Below are 20,604 nucleotides of genomic sequence, written 5' to 3'. Positions count from 1 at the left end.
ATCCCTTCAGTGTATAATCCCTGATCAGTAACAGGTAAGGAAACTTTTGAAATGACTTTCCTTTCCCTTTAGAGAGCAAGGCCTTGTGGTTAAAGCACAGGACTTGAAGTCAAGGGATCTGGGTTCTGTTTCCCAGCTCTGGCACTTCAAGTTATGAGCCAGTGATAACAATTATCTTTGTAAAGTGCTTTGAAATCATACCAGGAAAGGTGATTTCTTGAGCAAATCTCTACCACCCCCCCCCCCTCGGGTGTGTGCCGAGGTCCTCCAGACAGCAGAACCTGTGTGGATCATTTAAAGCCAGGGGAGTGCAAGTTTTGGGGAGGACTGTGCAGGACATGCACAATACCTATCTGACACGGAGCTCTGTTCTGGAGCAGTTCTCTGTCAAAGGAACAGTGGAGATGGCTCTGTGGATCCTTCTTCTCTGGATCTCTGGAGGGGGCATGTTAGGCCCATAGTAGCGTAAGTGACTTTACAGCTATTCAGCAGGCTTCCCACTACCGTGGAGAATGAGCACACAACCCAGTATTCAGGCTGTTTGCTGAATGGAAGGATGTGGGCCTACATGCTTTGTATCATAAGTGCCTTATAGCAGTAAAAGTAGTTTTGTTTTTAGGCCAAACCTATGCCCCAGCACACGAGACATGGGCACCCATTATCTCTTCTTTCCTTGGAAAGATAATCCTTCACTCATGGATAGTTGGGAGCTCTCCAGATAGCCAGAAGCTCAGTTCTGCTAATCTTCACATACACTTCCCCACCCCCTCCTTTCCTAACTTGTGATCTTAGAGGCAGGAAAGTATGTGAGCCCCTCCTCCACCCCAGACCTTTCCCTCTCAGTATGTGAGCCAGGCTCCCTGTCATCCAGAACTAGAACAAACCTTCTCTGAGCCACTTACAGGAACTTCAGGCTTAGCTAGTCCAATGACTTTAATGAAACAGGATTTCAGTCGGGGACTTCCACCACCATCTGAGCTGTGAATTGCTGGCATGGACAGCATCAGAGGGAAGGAAAAAGCTGTGTTGGAATCCTTGGCAGGAGGAAACCCCTTGGGATCAGTGGAGCCTGTCAAAAAGCCCACGGGCAGGCTGATTATGCACAGCATGGCCATGCTTGGCCGGGAGTTTTGCTATGCAGTGGAAGCTGCCTTTGTCACCCCGGTGCTGCTCAGTGTGGGGCTGCCCAAGAGCCTCTACAGCCTGGTGTGGCTCATCAGCCCCATCCTGGGCTTTGTGCTGCAGCCTGTGGTGGGATCAGCTAGTGACCACTGCACCTCTGGCTGGGGCAAGCGGCGCCCTTACATCCTGGCTCTGGGCATTATGATGTTGCTGGGTATGGCTTTGTACCTCAATGGAGACATGATGGTCTCAGGTGAGTGAGCTGCATGTGCTGAGCGAATAGACAAAGCTCATCCTGCTTCTTGAACCAGAAAGAAAAGAGGTTTTTTTCTGTCTGTAAATAAAGGTGAGAACAGGAGCATCACATGACTAGGTCTCACTGAAAGAACTGAGGAACAACATGATCTTTTCCAGGTTCCACCCTAATGCTGCCTGTTATTTGCCAGATTGTTCTGTACTCTGTCTGTGCGAGTACAATTTATTGTATGTGGGTGCGGTTGCTTCAAAGTTCATCTCAATAATGTCCAGGCCCAGACAGATTTAAAGAGCTAACACATGACTCGTTTAATTTGACAGATTTTATTTGTATGGTTCAAATCTGACATCTGCAACTGAATAAGTATTGCCCTTCCCCACCTCCCTGCTCCAAAACCTCGAAACCAGAGTTGGTGTTCATAGCAAATAAAGTCATTATTCATGCCTGTGTTTAATTCAGGAACGTGTAGTGCTGGTGAATAATAGATAAGAAACAACTCCTTGGGGATTATTTTGCATTGGAAATCTTGAGCAAAACTCTGTAAGAATAACATCCTAGAGGCGACTATGTTTCAGCTCAGGATGTAAGCTATTGAAGTTTAGCAGCCCAGGTGGAAAGCTACCTTTGCTATTATAATGGGTTATTCAGGAGAAGAGTTCATTTCTTGAAACTCGTGTCTGCTGTGCTGGTAGCTTTCCATTGAGCTGGTTTAACTGGGATGTGTCTGCCCATATGAAGATACTGTTTGCAGGCACTGAGGGAGAAATAAAATATCACTCTCACAATCACAGCTCTGTTGCATTTAGTCTATAAACTACTGCAAAGTAGGGAGGCTGTTGTAAAAGTCAGTTTATTTTTCTTTTTGCAGCTTTGAGCCCTGAGCGAGGCAAGCAGCGGACCTGGGCCATAGTCATAACCATGCTGGGCGTAGTGCTCTTTGATTTTGCAGCTGACTTTATCGATGGTCCCATCAAAGCATATTTATTTGATGTTTGCTCTCATCAGGATAAAGAGAAGGGTCTTCATTACCATGCTCTCCTCACAGGTATGCAGAGCCCCTTCTCTCACTCACTGTCTCTGGGGGCAGGGAGTGAGCGGTACAGTTTTTTCCTCTCACTGCACTTCTAATCTTCTTGAATGAACTGATCATCTGATCCTATGCCTCAGTCACGAGTGATTTGTTGCTGGGCTTTTATTCTGGCAAAGGTCAGCTTGTGACTAGAGCTGCAGGGATTCTGCTGCCAAAAGCTCCAGGCATAGACTGAAAAGTGACATTTGCAAAAATTCCTACCTAGGGTTAAGGGTGACTGAACAAAGTTGTCCAACATTCTCCCTTCCCCACTTTTAAAAAAGACATATTGAGTTTTGCAGCCTGTTTTGATTCCTCCCATCTGCCCCCCTGCCTAATTGCCAAATGCTGAGTTGTGCAGTTGCAAGTCTCATTTGTGAGTGATGCTGATCTGTGAGGAAACAGACTCCAAATATTAATCTTATTCAATGCTGCACAAGAGGGAGGACCATTTTCCTCAAAAAAGACATTCTCAGCTTAATCATTATCATCTGTGATATTTCATGTGTCCAGAAGTATTTTAGGATCAGATCAAGCAAGGATACAATCCTTGTGCCAAAAGGCACACAGTCTAAAGTCAACATAACACAGTGAATAAGGGTTATAATCAGTCAAGGGAGCGAAAGGAAGGACAATGGTAACAGTAAGATCACATTATGGGGTAAGTAACGGCATAGGAGGTCTGCCTGTATAGATCAGCTTGCAGGATCAGAGCCTTGTACTGTGTTAGCAAAACACATTTACCTTATGCTACTGATAATACTGTACAGTACTAAAAAAATAAGAGAATTTTAAAAATTCAAGGTAACTCCTGATCCTTTTGAAGTCAGCGGTAGCTTTGCTGTTGACTTCAGTGGAGACAGGATTTCATTTGCAACGTACTTTGAACTGCTTATGCTATTTATTTATTGTGGCAAGGCACCTTCCTGGTCTCACCAGACTCAGCTGTTTAGCCTTGGTGAGACGGGCTTGGGGTAAAACAGTCCCTCTTGGCTGCACAGGGGCAGTCCGCTCCTTCTCTCAGCCAGTCTTTTAGGTTGTTTTTTCTCCCTTATGGGACGGAATGCAGCCCCCCTCCTGGTGAGGCTTGCTGTTCCTTGCCTACTGGCAGCTTGACTCCCCCTCCCCCGCTTATCCCAACAATAGAGGGTTTAAAAAAAGGTCTCAGGCAGCCCTTAGTTGGAATCAGCTGATCCTAATTGATCTCAGGGAACTCTCTTCTCAGCTGAACCTGATTGACCTGTAGTTACCCCCCCCCCCTTCTGGTACTCCTATCCCTCCTGGGACTGTTTTCTACCCTGCCCCCCCCCCCCCTTGCAGCTGTCTGTCCTGAGTTTATCACATTATCTTTAGCCTTTTTCTCCTCTGGGATAATGAAAATCAGTGAAGTCGTTTTCACTTTTTGTTGATAGTCCCTTAAAGTTTTTGGTCTCGTGCTAACATGTTTGGGATGTGAGGACTGCAAAAGAATGTTTATTTGTTTAAAAACTAGCTTCCTTTGGAATTTTTTTCCAAGGCAATATTTCTATTGATCTTAGATTTTTCTGAAAGCTTGATTTACAAAAATTGTAGGCAGTAGTAGTAATAATCAAATAATTACATTCTGTGAAGCTTCTCATCTTCGAGTACATTACAAACATTAACTGATTCATGGAGACTCACTAATTACTAGGTATTGTCTCAGGAAAAAAAATGTGGTGTTTTTGGTTGAAATCATTTAACACAAAACTAGAGTAAAAGAAAATTCTACTCTGGATTTTAGCAGCCTCTAAAGAAAATAGACTCCTATCACACTACTCTGCAAAGGATTACACATTAATGTAACGGTACACAAATTTAAATGTTTACTCTGTCATTTTACAGAGTTTCTTTGCATACCTGCTCTTTCATTTTTGAGGAAATCTCTAGATTATTTTTTCTAACTTGAGTAGAGCAGAGGAGAAACCCCACATATTACAGTATCTAGCATATAGGAATATTGTAATGGTTAATGAGTTGGTGCATACTGGTGTTTTTTCTCTCTGGTTCAGATTAGTTAATATATTGTAGAGCTCAGTGTTGCCAGCCTTTACTCATACAGGCAATCCTTGCTCACACAGGCAGGCCATGGAAGTCAATGGGATTACTCATGTTAGTCAGAATTATTCACAGGAATGAGATCTGCAGGAGTCAATTTTGGTATTAAGAGCCAGACAGAATTCTAATTCCTCAATGATGATTAGGTTGAGATATTACAGTGTAAGATTGATCACAAGTTGGAGTACAGTCTCCCTTCTCCCATCCAGGAGTGGAGGGAAAATTAGTTAACTCGAGATGGACGTTTGTTCTTAGTAAAGGAAACATTGATTCCTTTTAACTGTGCACAGAATTGCCAACTAAAAAAAGGAAGGAGCGTTAATGAATGAATGGAAAAGCAGAACAGGCAGCAGAGAATATTAAACATCCCTGCTGTTTCATACTTTTCCGTGGGTAAAGAATGAAAATATCTTTTACTCTCTCAGTATATATGGCAAAGATTAGTATGAATAATCTCTGGACCAGCATTTTTTCTTCTAATGTTACTGTATTTCTAGACAGGTTTCAGAGTAGCAGCCGTGTTAGTCTGTATCTGCAAAAAGAAAAGGAGGACTTGTGGCACCTTAAAGACTAACCAATTTATTTGAGCATAAGCTTTCGTGAGCTACAGCTCACTTCATCGGATGCATGCAGTGGAAAATACTGTGGGGAGATTTTATATACATAGAGAACTAGACACGCAGTTACATGCCCTGTATCAGGTCTGAATCCATTTAAAAAAGGGTAGAGATACAAATAGATATGAAGGCCCTAAGCCTGCACTGGGATCTGCTTCGATCTGACTCCTCCTATGTGGAGTCCCAATAAGCTCAGTAGGACTCTCATACGGGCAAAGGAGCCTCTGACTGAATCCTGATGAAGGATCCAGCGTAGATACATTAGAAAGGAAAAATAACGAGGAGTACTTGTGGCACCTTAGAGACTAACAAATTTATTTGAGCATAAGCTTTCGTGGGCTAAAACCCACTTCATCAGATGCATGGAGTGGAAAATACAGTAGGAAGATATATAGAGAGAGAGTACATGAAAAGATGGGGGTTGCCTTACCAATTTTAATAAGACAATTCAATTAAAGTGGGCTATTATCAGCAGGAGGAAAAATCACTTTCGTAGAGGTAATCAGGGTGGCCCATTTCAAACAGTTGACAAGAAAGTGTGAGTAACAGTACGGGGGGAAATTAGCATGGGGAAATAGTTTTTAGTTTGTGTAATGACCCATCCACTCCCAGTCTTTATTCAGGCCTAATTTGATGGTGTCCAGTTTGCAAATTAATTCCAGTTCTGCAATTTCTCGTTGGAGTCTGTTTTTGAAGTTTTTTTGTTGAAGAATTGCCACTTTTAAGTCTGTAATTGAGTGTCCAGGGAGGCTGAAGTGTTCTCCGACTCGTTTTTTAATGTTATAATTCTTGACATCTGATTTGTGTCCTTTTATTCTTTTCATAGAATCATAGAATATCAGGTCTGAAGGGACCTCTGGAGGTCATCTAGTCCAACCCTCTGCTCAAAGCAGGACCAATCCCCAACTAAATCATCCCAGACAGGGCTTTGTCAAGCCTGACTTAAAAATATCTAAGGAAGGAGATTCTACCACCTCCCTAGGTAACGCATTCCAGTGTTTCACCACCCTCCTAGTGAAAAAGTTTTTCCTAATATCCAACCTAAACCTCCCCCACTGCAACTTGAGACCATTACTCCTTGTTCTGTCATCAGCTACCACTGAGAACAGTCTAGATCCATCCTCTTTGGAACCCCCTTTCAGGTAGTTGAAAGCAGCTATCAAATCCCCCCTCATTCTTCTCTTCCGCAGACTAAACAATCCCAGTTCCCTCAGCCTCTCCTCAAAAGTCATGTGTTCCAGTCCCCTAATCATTTTTGTTGCCCTTGGCTGGGCGTTTTCCAATTTTTCCACATCCTTCTTGTAGTGTGGGGCCCAAAACTGGACACAATACTCCAGATGAGGCCTCACCAATGTTGAATAGAGGGGAACGATCACGTCCCTCGATCTGCTGGCAATGCTCCTACGTATACATCCCAAAATGCCATTGGCCTTCTTGGCAACAACGGCACACTGTTGACTCTACTGTTTTGCGTAGAGACTATCCAGTTTGGCCAATGTACATGGCAGAGGGGCATTGCTGGCACATGATGACATATATCACATTGGTAGATGTGCAGGTGAACGAGCCCCTGATAGTGTGGCTCATGTGGTTAGGTCCTATGATGGTGTCCCTTGAATAGATATGTGGACAGGGTTTGCTGCAAGGATAGGTTCCTGGGTTAGTGTTCTTGTTGTGTGGTGTGTAGTTGCTGGTGAGTATTTGCTTCAGGTTGGAGTGCTGTCTGTAAGTGAGGATTGACCTATCTCCCAAGGTCTGTGAGAGTGAGGGATTGTCCTTCAGGATAGGTTGTAGATCCTTGATGATGCGCTGGAGAGGTTTTAGTTGGGGGCTGAAGGTGATGGCTAGTGGCGTTCTGTTACTTTCTTTATCAGGCCTGTCCTGTAGTAGGTAACTTCTGGGTACTCTTCTGGCTCTGGCAATCTGTTTCTTCACTTCAGCAGATGGGTATTGTAGTTTTAAGAATGTTTGGTAGAGATCCAAGAATGCTTGGTAGGTATTTGTCTCTGTCTAAGGGATTGGAGCAAATGTGGTTGTATCTTAGAGCATGGCTGCAGACAATGGATCATGTGATGTGTCCTGGATGGAAGCTGGAGGCATATAGGTAAGTATATTGGTCAGTAGGTTTCCAGTATAGGGTGGTGTTTATGAGGCCATCGCTTATTTGCACTGTAGTGTCCAGGAAGTGGATCTCTTGTGTGACTGGTCCAGGCTGAGCTTGATGGTGGGATGAATATTGTTGAAATCCTAGTGGAATTCCTCAAGGCTTCTTTTCCATGGGTCCAGATGATGAAGATGTCATCAGTGTAGCGCAAGTAGAGTAAGGGTGTTAGGGGACAAGAGCCGAGGAAGCGTTGTTCTAAGTCAGCCATAAAAATGTTGGCATAATGTTGGGCTAAATTCATTGATGTTTACGAATGCATTGAAATTCCCAGAAGGAAGGCCCTTAAAGAAGTGAAAATGTAATTTATTTGTTTGTGGGTTTGAACCTGGCACCTTCAGTTCTTAACCCAAGTCTCCACTGCTTGAAGTCAGTTTAATTTCTTGTTATTCTTACACAGGTGAAATTCTGGCATTACTGAAGTCAATGGAAAAACTCCCACTGAATTCAGCAGGGCCATGATTTCACTCAATGTGTCCATCCCTGTTAGTGTTACCACATTAGCTCCAGAAGAGGCGGTTCTTGCTTTTAGCTCTGAAGATCTTGGTTTCAAACCCGGCTGCTGTCCCAATTAAGTCATCTTATTTATTTCTGTCATAAATATAAAGGGAAGGGTAACTACCTTTCTGTCCACAGTGCTACAAAATCCCTCCTGGCCAGAGGCAAAACCCTTTCACCTGTAAAGGGTTAAGAAGCTAAGATAACCTCGCTGGCACCTGACCAAAATGACCAGTGAGGAGACAAGATACTTTCAAAGCTGGAGGGGGGCGGGAACAAAGGGTCTGTCTGTCTGTGTGATGCTTTTGCCGGGAACAGATCAGAAATGCAGCTCAGAACTCCTGTAAAAATTTAGTAAGTAATCTAGCTAGAAATGCGTTAGATTTCTTTTGTTTAATGGCTGGTAAAATAGTTGTGCTGAATGGAATGTATATTCCTGTTTTTGTGTCTTTTTGTAACTTAAGGTTTTGCCTAGAGGGATTCTCTATGTTCTGAATCTGATTACCCTGTAAGGTATTTACCATCCTGATTTTACAGAGGTGATTTTTTTACCTTTTCTTTAATTAAAAGTCTTCTTTTAAGAACCTGATTGCTTTTTCATTGTTCTTAAGATCCAAGGGTTTGGGTCTGTGTTCACCTGTACAAATTGGTGAGGATTTTTATCAAGCCTTCCCCAGGAAAGGGGGTGTAGGGTTTGGGGGGATATTTTGGGGGAAAGACGTCTTCAAGTGGACTCTTTCCCTGTTCTTTGTTTAACACACTTGGTGGTGGCAGTGTAGGGTTCAAGGACAAGGCAAAGTTTGTACCTTGAGGAAGTTTTTAACCTAAGCTGGTAAGAATAAGCTTAGGGGGTCTTTCATGCTAGTCCCCACATCTGTACCCTAGAGTTTAGAGTGGGGAAGGAACCTTGACAATTTCAATAAAAATCAAAAACTGAAAGGGAGACTAAACACACATGTAGATCTAAGTGCCTGCGTGCCACAGGGCATGAAGTAGCAGCTGCCAATACAGCCTTTATTTTAATGGGTGGTTTTTGTTTTCCCCTTTGTTAGCTGTGTGGTGTGACTGCCTGTGTGGTAGCAAAATGCAGTGGAAGGAAGCGGCTGCTGGAGCAACAACTGATTATTAAAAACATATCCTCGCACTTCTGCAACTAACTCACCATTTAGGAATGTGATGGATACAATGCTTATTGTGCTAGTATTAGATTTAATTCAGATCATGGCACTCTCAGTCTACAGGACTGGGGCTGAATGGACCATAGGGAATGATCTCCTATCTCAGCCTCTTGAAATGCTCCCTCCAAATCAGGCTTGAAGAACATTGGGGTGGGGTGTGAGGGAGCCTGTACTGCTTATGGGAGGACTTTGTACCCAGGGCTGTCAATTCAGCATCTCTTATGAACATTAAATCATTTCATTTTTTAAAAACAACAACAAGCTATTGTGTAAGCATTTGGATTTCTATATCCAGACGAACTAGAATTTAGGAAGCTGTTTCATGTCATGACTTGATAACTATCTATGCCAGGGTGTGAATGAGTCCAGAGCCCATGGCCTTGTGGTTGCAGTGTCTGGTGGTCACCCCGCCTTGTGGTTGTAGTCTCTCATGGTCACCCCACCTAGCGGTTGCGCTAGGGGAGTAGGGGAACCTTGGCCCTTCTGCTCCACCAGGTTCCAATCCAGAGCCCTGCAAGGCCTGTCCCATGCCTTTTACCCTGGGGTGCCTCCCTGAGTCACTTCCTAGCTCCCCCTTCCCTGCAGCAGGCTGCAGTTTGTCCTGGCAAACCTCATGTCCTACCTCATGGGTTGCCCACCCATCTCCAGCCCATAAGAGCTACTGCCCCCTGACGCTCCTCCTCCCGGTCTGGGTCTGGCTGCGTCATCCTCCAGAGCTGGTCCTTCCCCCTGTTCTGTTCACCCCCAACTGAGCTGGCCAGCTCCCCTTTAAACCCACTCACCACCAACGGAGGAGTGGGGCCTCCTGAGCCCAGAACTGCTCTTGAATCCTTTGCTGTCCCGTGAGGGGTTTATACACCCAGTCACACAGGGATTCACTAAAAGCTCTAATTTCTTGTGATGCCGGGAATTCCCTCATAGATATTGTGACATCTTAATAATAATTCTTCAGTAACTTATTAGAGGTTAGGTTTTTGCTTTGTTTTTACTAAATGACAGTGGAGTTTTCTTTCTTTCTCTCTCCAGGTCTGGGTGGTGCCCTAGGTTACCTAACAGGTGCTATGGACTGGGGGAATTCTGTACTAGGAAGATTTTTGGGATCGGAATTCCAGGCGATGTGCATCATTGCGGCTTTGGTTTTCCTAATCTGTCTTACTGTACACTTGTGCAGCATTCCCGAAGCCCCTCTCAGAGATGACAGTACAGAAACTAAGCTCTTGCTGAAAGTGGATGGACCCTCTGCGTATGGTTCCATCGAGAGTGTCAACAATGGTTATCTAAAACCAGGATATGCTGAAAAAAAGACTTTATCTGAGTTGGGGAAATCCACCGAAACACCACAGACACAGGTAATTGTTTTGTAGCCGGTAACATTCCATTTGGGGAAGGTCATAGCCATACTACAAGCCTGGAGCCTATGATGCAATGGCAGGTGACGTGATCAGCAAGACCCTCAGGTCCTCTAGAAAAGTAACATGGAAGCAGTAGCATTCTTCTAGAGAGAGTTACTTTTCTTCAGTTTGTCATTATCAGCCAGATTGGTGAAAACTACAGGACAGGCAGCATTGTTTAGTGCTTAGGGAAGGCAACTGAGGAGCAGGAAATCTGGGTTTTCTATTCTAGACCCTTCCATGGATTAATTATATAAGATCAGGCAAATTTCTTAGCCACTGTTTCCCAATATTTCTCCAGATGAGGTTAGCAGTATACCACTTCATAATGAGCTTTAACACCATACTGTGTAGAAAGAACTAGAAACCCAGCTGCGCTCCAATACCTATGAACAGCTCCTGTTGAAGTCAATGGCACATACACATGGAAGCACCAAAGGCAAAATACCTGTGTTCACTGCTCTAATTAAGTATGGTATTCAGATCTTGGAAAAGTAAATCCTGGCAATACTGATTGTGTTGTAATTGCTCCTCAATCAGACACACCACCTGTGAGTCAGTGGCAAACAACTGGCTGCTGCGTTTTGTTACTTAGGGGCTTTATCCCTATCCCTTCTCCAGTGTTCCCCAGGCGGGAGCGGGTGCTGAAGGGTTGTAAATTGGCACCTGCATTTTGTACATTGCATTGAGGCATTTTTTCAAGCCAAGGCAACTGGGAAAATCGCTGAGATGATTCTCTCTGAAAACCATGGGACCATTGTATCTCCAGCATAATGCTAGCCAAGGGAGACAGGCAGGCTTTTGTTTTTGCTGTTACATTGACTACAAGTGTTCAGAATCCTCATTGCATTCTTGTGGTACCCTAGGAAAATGAAATGCTCATCTGTGTGTTTGTTCCTAACCACGGGTACTGAGTTAGTGAGCTGCTTGTTTTGCTTCCATTCTGTGTAAGTGTCTCTGGTTTAAATCTTTGGAAACTAGCTAAATCCTGTGGCCAAAATGTTCAGATCCGGGTGCTTAAAGTTAGGTACCCAAATCCTCATTTAGGTTCCTAAATAAAAGTGGCCTGATTTTAGGTGTATTACTATTTGTTTATATTCCGCTAGCACCTTGAGGCCCCATTGTGCTAGGAACTGAATGAACATAGAATGGATGATAGGCCCTGCTTGGAGGGAAGACAAAAAGAAAGAGACAAACAACAAATAAGTAATTTGTCAGAATTATGGAACTTATACATTACAATGTCTCCCGGCTTTACCCCTGCCATCCCTTTAGCCCAGCTGCAGCAGTCAACATCCTTCACCGCCATTGCTCACCAGAGTGTCCAAGGTGCCAAACACCCACCACTCCCTTTGGCCACAGAAGTGCTCAGAAAGGGAGATTTATTGAGAATAGAGAAAGCGGGTCACGTAAGAACATGATAATCAAGCTGCATAATACAGCTAGCCTCTCACCACACAAGCTAATGCCAGTGAATCAATCACACATGATACTTCAGAAAAACCAACCTGTCTTTTCTTGCTGTTTCACTGTCTTCCTCTCTAACCATTCAGTTGAGCAGCTTGCCAGAGACCCAGATGCTGGTATTGAGGGTCTTGTGTCTCTGTGTCATCTTCCTTTCCTCCACCTGACTCATAGCATTCTTATGCATCTCATGTTTCTTTGATGTGCCTGGCTTAGCAGTATCAGTCCAGACACCCTCGCCTTGCCACAGATGTGTGTACCACTCCAGTGCCTCCCTAGAGACACATCTTCTGTCTGTCTCATGCCATATCCACTGAATGTTTTCCAAGTTCATTTACTACCACTGCTAAACCACTTAGCTTCCTATTGTTCTGTCCCCCTTTTATATTTTATTTCTAAACAAGCACCACTTGAGGCTCATATTTGTTCTAGTCTAAGGACCATGCTCTTGCATATTTATTGTCTCTGCAAGAGGTATCAACCTGAAGCCAGGTTGGTGTGCTTTCAATGAGACAGGCTTGGATTATCTTTGCAATTCCCTCTTCAACTGATTTGTGTTCTATATCAAATATAAATTGACGTTGCTGAAAGCTTCTGTGAAAATTTGTGAGAGTTCAACACCGATCCTTGAACGACACTAAAAAAAACCCTACGTTTACAAAATTGGAAATACTATATAAACTAAAAAAGCACTTGCAAATTGCTTTATAAAGACCTTTCACTAAAAGAGAAGCAGTTCTGTTAACATAATTTTTGCAAAAAGCAATTACTTTGTTTTTTAAGGGCTACCAGTGAATTAGCTAATCTAATTAATGCTGGTGTGTTGTTCCAAGATTAGATACCTTAAAAGCAATCATACACTTTCAGTATTTATTATGAATCTTTTGACTAAACTCATGGTTCTTCATGGTGATTGAACTGTGTCAAGGTTCCTTCCCCACTCTGAACTCTAGCGTACAGATGTGGGGACCTGCATGAAAGACCCCCAAGCTTATTCTTACCAGCTTAGGTTAAAAACTTCCTCAAGGTACAAACTTTGCCTTGTCCTTGAACCCTATGCTGCTACCACCAAGCGTTTTAAACAAAGAACAGGGAAAGAGCCCACTTGGAGACGTCTTTTCCCCAAAATATCCCCCCAAGCCCTACACCTCCTTTCCTGGGGAAGGCTTATAAAAATCCTCACCAATTTGCATCGGTGAACACAGACCCAAACCCTTGGATCTTAAGAACAATGAAAAAGCAATCAGGTTCTTAAAAGAAGACTTTTAATTAAAGAAAAAGTAAAAGAATCACCTCTGTAAAATCAGGATAGTAAATACCTTACAGGGTAATCAGATTCAAAACATAGAGAATCCCTCTAGGCAAAACCTTAAGTTACAAAAAGACACAAAAACAGGAACATACATTCCATTCAGCACAGCTATTTTAACAGCCATTTAACAAAAGAAAATCTAACACATTTCTAGCTAGATTGTTGACTAATTTTTTACAGGAGTTCTGAGCTGCATTTCAGATCTGTTCCCGGTAAAAGCATCACAGACAGACAGACCCTTTGTTCCGCCCCCCCCCCTCCAGCTTTGAAAGTATCTTGTCTTCTCATTGGTCATTTTGGTCAGGTGCCAGCGAGGTTATCTTAGCTTCTTAACCCTTTACAGGTGAAAGGATTTTGCCTCTGGCCAGGAGGGATTTTATCGTTCTGTATACAGAAAGGTGGTTACCCTTCCCTTTATATTTATGACAAACTGTTATAATATGAATTAGACATCTGGACTGAATGCTTGTCCTCCAACTCGTTGCCAGATCGTTTAGGGCCTGCTTCTGTAACCCTTAGCCATAATGAGTAGCACTTATCCCCATGAATAATCCCATTGACTTCAAATTGATTTCATTGAGACCTGCTGAGTGTTTGGTGCTTTCGAAAAACAGGTCACATTTAGGTGCATGTGATGGGGCCCCATGGCTCCTGTCCTCTTTGCTTTGCACAGACTGCTCAGAGACCTTTTCTATAAAAGATACCACGGTGCAGTTTATTTAGTGTTTCACTCCACCATCTTTCACATACTACTGCAGTCACTGTATTTTACAATGGTATCCAGCTTTGCCAACCCTTCTGCAAAAGGTGGGGGAGAGGGGAAGATGTCTCCTCCCCAAGAACTCCAATTTGCCTGCCACCCCGCCCAACCATTCACATGAAAGGGCAGATTTTGGCCCACTTAAGTTTTTTAATTAGCTACAAAGATTTCAGGAGAAACATAAGTGAGGGAAAGATTATTTTAGCCAAACCTAATTGCCTAACCTTTGGCTGTTTGGTAAATTCATGGGTTTTATTATTTAGTGCCCACCAATACAGTGCTCTGCATTGTACAAACAAATAAACCACGGTACTGATGCCTATAACATAAAGTCTATTTCAGATTCACATAAAACAGTTTTTGTAGGTGGACTGTAAGAAAACCTCTCTTTGTAAATGGTCTTGTAGTTATGGCATTGGACTGGTACTCAGGAGATCTGGGTTCAGTTCAAGCTTTGCCACAAATTGTGTAAGCTTGGGCCAGACATTTAATCTCTCTGTGCCTCAATTCTCCGTCTGTCAAATGGGATAATAATATTTCTTTCTCCCACCATTTGTCACCTCTTGTCTATTTAGAGCTAAATTGTGACACCTATGCTGAGTAGTATCTCACTCATTGGGTAGTTCCATTGGTTATTTGTGATATAAGACACTACTCAACACAAATAAAGTTAACACAATCTGCCCTGTGTTGTAGGCTCTTCAGGCCAGGGACTTTTTCTCATTGTGTACTTGTACAGTGCTTGAATGCACAATGGATCCGTGATCTCAGTTGGGGCCCTAGGTGCCACTGTAATACAAATAAATAGAGCTGTTCAGAAAAATGGTTTGTTTTTTCTTCCCCTATGGAACATTTTGAGTTTTGGGGAAAATATTTTGGCCAAACCCAAAATATTTAAATTTTGAACTGCCACCATGGTGCCTCATGGACACTGTAATTCAGGTACCCTGTGCTCTCGTTGTTTTCTATAAGCCAAGCTCCCTGGTTATACTTCATGTCCCATGAGGCATCGTGGTGTCCCCTCAAGGTGAGGTGATGTATACAGGCAACGTGGCAGCAATGTGTGATGGGAGCTGAAGTCTGGGTGGGGAGACCAGTCCATAGAGGAGAATGGGAACACCTGAGGCACCTGAACTACGACTCCCATGAGGCACCACTGTAGCATTTCACAATAGAAATATTTTGACTTTCAGATTAAACATTTCATTTTCTGCTATTCAGTTTTTCAAGGAAAAAGTGAATTCTGACACTTTGTGAAAAATTCCATTTAGTCGAAAACCCAATCTTCTGCTAAAAAACAGTTTGACAGAAAATTTGGAAATAAATAGTAATATTAATATCAAGAAAGACTTTACCGTATTGGGCTACTCCAGCTCCCATCAAAGTCATTGTGAGTCTGTCCATTGACTTCCTTAAATGCCAGCTAACCAATGCACTAGTTCTGCTGATACCAAATAGAAAAGAAAGGTACAAATATGTAGTTACTGAACTTAACAAAGGGACCGTCAAGATTGCAGTGACCCTTCCTAGTGAAACAAATGGAAAAGGCCCAGAACTGAAAAAAGCTGAGGTCTTGCTGACCTGCTGTCAGCTGTTTTGTTAGTTTTCAAAGCAGCAACCCTGTTGTTGTTGTTTGTTGTTAATTGCTTCCTTCTAGGTTCAGACACGGATGACCATTAAATGCCTCCTGAAGGCAGTTTTAAGCATGCCTTCCCACTATCGCTGTCTGTGCATCAGCCACCTCATCGGGTGGACAGCTTTCCTTTCCAACATGCTCTTCTTCACTGACTTCATGGGACAGGTAAGATATGTACACATCTCCTCACATCCCCCCAAAATAATCTTCTCATGGGATTGTTTTAAGCACTTGCCTATGCTATGACAATGATGTCAGGGTCAGTAACTGCTAGAACAACTGACTGAGAGTTTTGTAAAGGACAGATGAATGCCCTCAGGTCCTCATTATAGAACTAGATCTGTCAGGTAGCAGAGGGGGAGGGAGGAAAGCCCTCCTGCCTTTTGATGCACATTTGGCTACAAGAGATGAAATAATGATTTTAATCATGTTTCCTGGAACTTGCAAGGACATCCGTTCCCATGTGACTATTTAGAACAAAGCACAGAGATCTGTTGCAAACACACCCGTTCTCTGCTTTGACTGTAAGGCTGTTCACTGAAGGTGTGCTAATTAGAGACCTGCTGCTGCTTTGTAATAGGCTCTGCTGTGGTGCACTGGAGTAGCAGTCACCATGTGCACCCTTCATCTGGAAGCACAACAGAAAAGCTTCTCTACGGCAGTACAACCCTCTGCAGCTCAGCCCTCTTGCCCCCTTTATGAACAGGCTTCCCCTGCCATGTCCTCTAGACTGTGCTGTGATGCCTTCTCTGGAGCATGACATCAGCTCCTTGCCATCAGTGATTCCTTCCCTTCAGGGCCCCTGGGGCTCTCCCTTCCTCCAAGCAGTTTCCAAACCAGGGGCTCCCCGTGCTCTACCCTACCCATGTGGTTCTCCTGTCTTCTTGCCTCTCTGGTCCCAGCTGCTTCTTTTCAGTCAGGCTCCTGACTACACCCCCAGCAGCCGCTGCCCTTCCCACTGCTTATCCCAACACCTCCCACCCAGCAGCCTGTTTTCTTCTGGCCCCCAACCATTTGCTAGGTGTCACTAGGGGAGAGGGAGTGTGAGTTTCCCAGGGAATGTGCATGTGAATATACGGCAGCATGGGAGAGAATGGGTGAGAGGTGAATAAGAGAATGAGTGTGACAGAGAATGAATGGAAGGAAGAGTATGTATAGGTGAGTGAGTGTAAGGATGAGTCTGAGAGAGAGAATGAATGACTGCAGCAGAGAGGGACTGAGAATGACTGACTGTAGGCAAGTGAAGGGAGATAAGTGGTTGAAAAAGGGGAGGGACAGATTGGGAAGAGAGGAGGGGAGGAGGACAAGGAAGAAAGGAAGCAAAAGGCAAAGTGAGAAAAAGGAGAAAACAGAGCCTTAGAGAACAGATAATCCAGAGAGAAGAAGAGGGCAACAGGAAGGGTAGGACACAAGGCAAGTCTGAGAATGACTGTGGGGAGCTAGCTGAGGGAGATAAGGAAAAGGGAGAGGAACTTGAGAAGAGGAAGAGAGAGATGGTGGAAATCTGGGAGGGAGGGAGAGTCTCAGTGGGTGGGAAGAGGCAAGAACAGGTTAGAAAATAATAGGGAGGAAAATGGAAATGAGAAGGGAAAGAAGAAAAGAAAAACAGAGTGCATGGTCGTGCACAGCTTGAAGGCTACAGAGAGTTGTGTGATTGGTCTCTAGTTCTCTCCCTGCCTGAAGCGTATTAGGTCCTACACTGGGAACTCAGGTTCCTTTGGACCTGAGACTCTACGTGAATGCAGAGCACTCACCTGCACTTTGTGTATTTCAGATAGTATACCACGGAAATCCTTATGCACCACATAACTCCACCGCTTACCTTACCTATGAAAGAGGAGTAGAGATTGGATGTTGGGGCATGTGCATCAATGCAATTTCTTCATCGCTCTATTCCTGTAAGTACCTGGGAATGTACTCTGGCACTTGTGTTTTAGAATGGGTTTGATACTGTACATCGTTTCCCATGTTTAAAAAAAAAATCTACTTTGTGCAGTGTTATTGTAGCTGTGTTGATCCCAGGACATTAGAGAGACAAGGTGTGTGAGGTAATATCTTTTATTGGACCAACTTCCGTCGATGAGAGAGAATATCTACTGTTTTTTAATATTAAAACCTTTCAGAGATATTACAAGGACCAAATTCACAAAGGGACCTCGGCATGGCAATGCCTAACTTTTGAGCATCTAGCAAATCACAGGAACAAAAATGGGATCCACAAAGCCTGAGCCTGATGTGCAGACTTCCTATACAATGAATGGGGAGAGATAAACTGTGATTCAAAAGAGCCGGCACCTTAGCTAGCTAATGGGAGATGCTGACAAGAGGGGTGGGTCTTAAGCCTCACCTTTCGCTCAGAGAAAGGCACCTGGTCCATGATTGGGACCCTCCCCTCCTAAAGTCAGGTGGCTTATGCACCTAACTCCACAGAAGAAGGAGGGATGGTGGTGCTGTTGCTGCCCACTTTATAACCATCAGCCCAGTGATTAGGGATGTGGAAGACCCAGGTTCAAACCCCTTCTCTGCCTAAGGTGGAGAAAGGATCTGAACAGGGGTCTCCCACCTCTCAGGAGAGGCGCTCTATCTACAGGGCTATTAGCTATTCTGATGTGGGGCATCCTCTTTCTCTCCAGTTTGAAGCTGTTCCACTTTGGATAAAGACTTTGAGTCACTGGGTCAAAGAGAGAGACTATGTCCACGTATAGCGGCGTGTTGAGTCCCGATGCTGCACGCCCTTCTAGCCTGGGTATCAATAACAGTGTAGCTGATGGGCACTGCTTAGCTGAGTAGTGTGACGACGCGCCAGAACCTTAGGGCGTGTGCCCTACGTGGCTCTCCGCATGGCCATGCAGTGCTTCTGCCACCTACATTGCTATTTTTAGCAATGTAGTGTCCCACTGCCTCCCCACCGCCAGAGCCTTTTCCTGTTGCAGGGAGCTGCTGGCCCCTTTCCCCACTGCAGTGAAAGACTCTAGCAGCAGGGAAAGGCTCTGGCAGAGAGGAGGCAGCAGGGAAAAGCTCCGGCAGCTTCCTGTGTCGTTCTTCCCCCCCGCCAGAGCCTTTCACTGACCCCTGTAGCTACACGCCGCAGTGAGTGTGGACACAGCCTGCTTTCCACTACAGCGTGTAGCTACGTAGACCCTGCAATTTGTATAGTGGGAGTGCTGAGAGCCATTGAGCCAAATTGTAAACCCTGTATATGATGGAAACTGCCTCAAGCTGGGGGTGCTGCAGGACCCCCTGCACTCCTAGCTCCAGCATCTGTGCCAGAGAAGGAGAATGACACTAGCCTGGTGGTTAGGGCATACACCTAGGAGGTGGGAGACCTAGGGTCCAGGGACTCTATTTATCTGAGCATGACTACCAGATTGGGCCCCACAGGCAAGGTAGGCAGAGGAGCATGTGCCTTCCTACAGTCCATGGATTGCACTGAAGCTTAGGTATGAGAGAGGTGTCCAGTCAACTACAGTGATGCAGCAGTGCGAATGTCCAGGCTCCTAGGGAACTTTTACAGCAGAAATGTAAGTGCCGAGTGAGTTCAGGGGCCTACAAGGTTAGGTAGCAGCTGAACGGGGTTTTGTGGATTACAGTGATGCCCAAACCCTAAATCTGGGATTTAGGTGCCTACCCTTTGTGGCTCTGAGCCCAAGTTTTCATTCCATTGCAGTGGGACTACTCAGGGAGTGAGGTACTAGTCAACAGGAGAGGTGGCCCATAAGTATTAAAAATGACCCCAAAGGCGAATGCTGGAGATAGAATGGATATGCTGAGGATAGTTCTAAGGTTTTGTTTCACCTAGCAATCCTGCAGCTGTCGCCCATCTCTTCATGGCCTCTCCCCACCTGTGCTCCTCACAAGAGAAAGTCATCACAGTGTATTGCAAGACCTTGCGATAAAAATGAATCTCACCCTGCAATATCATTGTGTAAATGTGTTAGCCCAGGGCCAAAAATCTGCTTACTAGCCCTTGGCATGGTGATAAGGGAATAATATATAAAAAAAAAACATTAAAAAAGCTTTCACTTTCTCTGTAGGCAAAAAAGTGAGTAGACTTTTGGGGGGCTGAACTATGCATCTAATAAAATGGCCTTATTGTAATCCTGTGTGGATCCTTTCCTCTTGGCTCTCAATTGCAGATATTTGTGTAATACCGCCTTCAACTCCAACAGGAATGTCTAAAACTGATGTCAAATGCTCCTGATGTCAAACTGTGGATCTGTTTGTCTTCATCCCAGCTTGTCAAAGAGATTCTCTTATAATTAAATGCTTGGAAGAAATACTATTGCAATTACTAGGTTGGGTTATTTTTAGTCTCAACAGTTTCCCCCCTTCCCCCCTTTCTTTTCACAGATTTGCAAAAAGCTCTTCTGCCTTATGTAGGATTAAAGGGACTTTATTTCATTGGATACCTGCTTTTTGGGATAGGCACTGGGTTTATTGGACTGTTTCCCAAGGTATATTCTACTCTGGCTCTGTGCTCGCTCTTTGGAGTCATGTCCAGCACTCTGTATACTGTCCCGTTCAACCTCATTGCAGAATATCACAGGGAGGAAGAGGTGAGTTTAATGTCTAGGTAAAGAAGGAATTGGTATTTGCCTTGTTTTGTCCATTTTAATGGGAGAAGGGGCTTTATTTTCATTTCAGATTATTTGTGGCAGCACAGGTGTCATGGAGGGAGGTGGAGTTTCAAATGTACAGAGCTTCAAGAGTGTGGTGATAAACAATGCTAATATTACAAATCATTTGCCATTATAAAGTCACCTGAACATCTCAAAGAACTTGAGAAACATAAATGAAGTTTGTGCCAACTCTGTGAGAGAGGGAAGGCCTGAATCAGTTTAGGGAACTGAGGCTGAGGCCCCAATCCTGCAAGTCACTCAACACAGGCAAACCCATGTGTCTGCATGGAACCCCACTGAATCAATGGGTTTCTGCAAAGGGTGTCTGTCATGTTGTGGGGCACAATCCAGACTAGTGAGGGATTATGTCACTGCCTGACCTGTAACCCTGGGTGCCTTAAATGTTCTGCTGCTCTGGCTCCCAGCCTGGTCACTAGTAGGCAGC

General features: G+C 44.2%; 1 protein-coding gene across 1 annotated transcript in view; it reads left to right on the top strand.

Annotated features, from left to right (window-relative positions):
* Positions 1–935: 935 nt before the first annotated feature.
* Positions 936–20,604, top strand: part of SLC45A2 (solute carrier family 45 member 2) — a 31,326-nt gene continuing 11,657 nt past the window's right edge. Inside the window, exons 1-6 of the mRNA XM_073343692.1 lie at positions 936–1,375; positions 2,247–2,423; positions 10,004–10,326; positions 15,562–15,705; positions 17,315–17,438; positions 19,891–20,096. Of these exons, the coding sequence (XP_073199793.1) occupies positions 994–1,375; positions 2,247–2,423; positions 10,004–10,326; positions 15,562–15,705; positions 17,315–17,438; positions 19,891–20,096 (1,356 nt within the window). The 5' untranslated portion in view covers positions 936–993. The remainder of the gene's footprint in view (positions 1,376–2,246; positions 2,424–10,003; positions 10,327–15,561; positions 15,706–17,314; positions 17,439–19,890; positions 20,097–20,604) is intronic.

This window comes from Lepidochelys kempii, chromosome 5, assembly GCF_965140265.1.
Source record: "Lepidochelys kempii isolate rLepKem1 chromosome 5, rLepKem1.hap2, whole genome shotgun sequence".
In the NCBI taxonomy this organism is placed as follows: domain Eukaryota; kingdom Metazoa; phylum Chordata; order Testudines; family Cheloniidae; genus Lepidochelys; species Lepidochelys kempii.
Note: the sequence above shows the minus strand (reverse complement) of the source record. Positions and strands in the feature narration are given on the sequence as shown.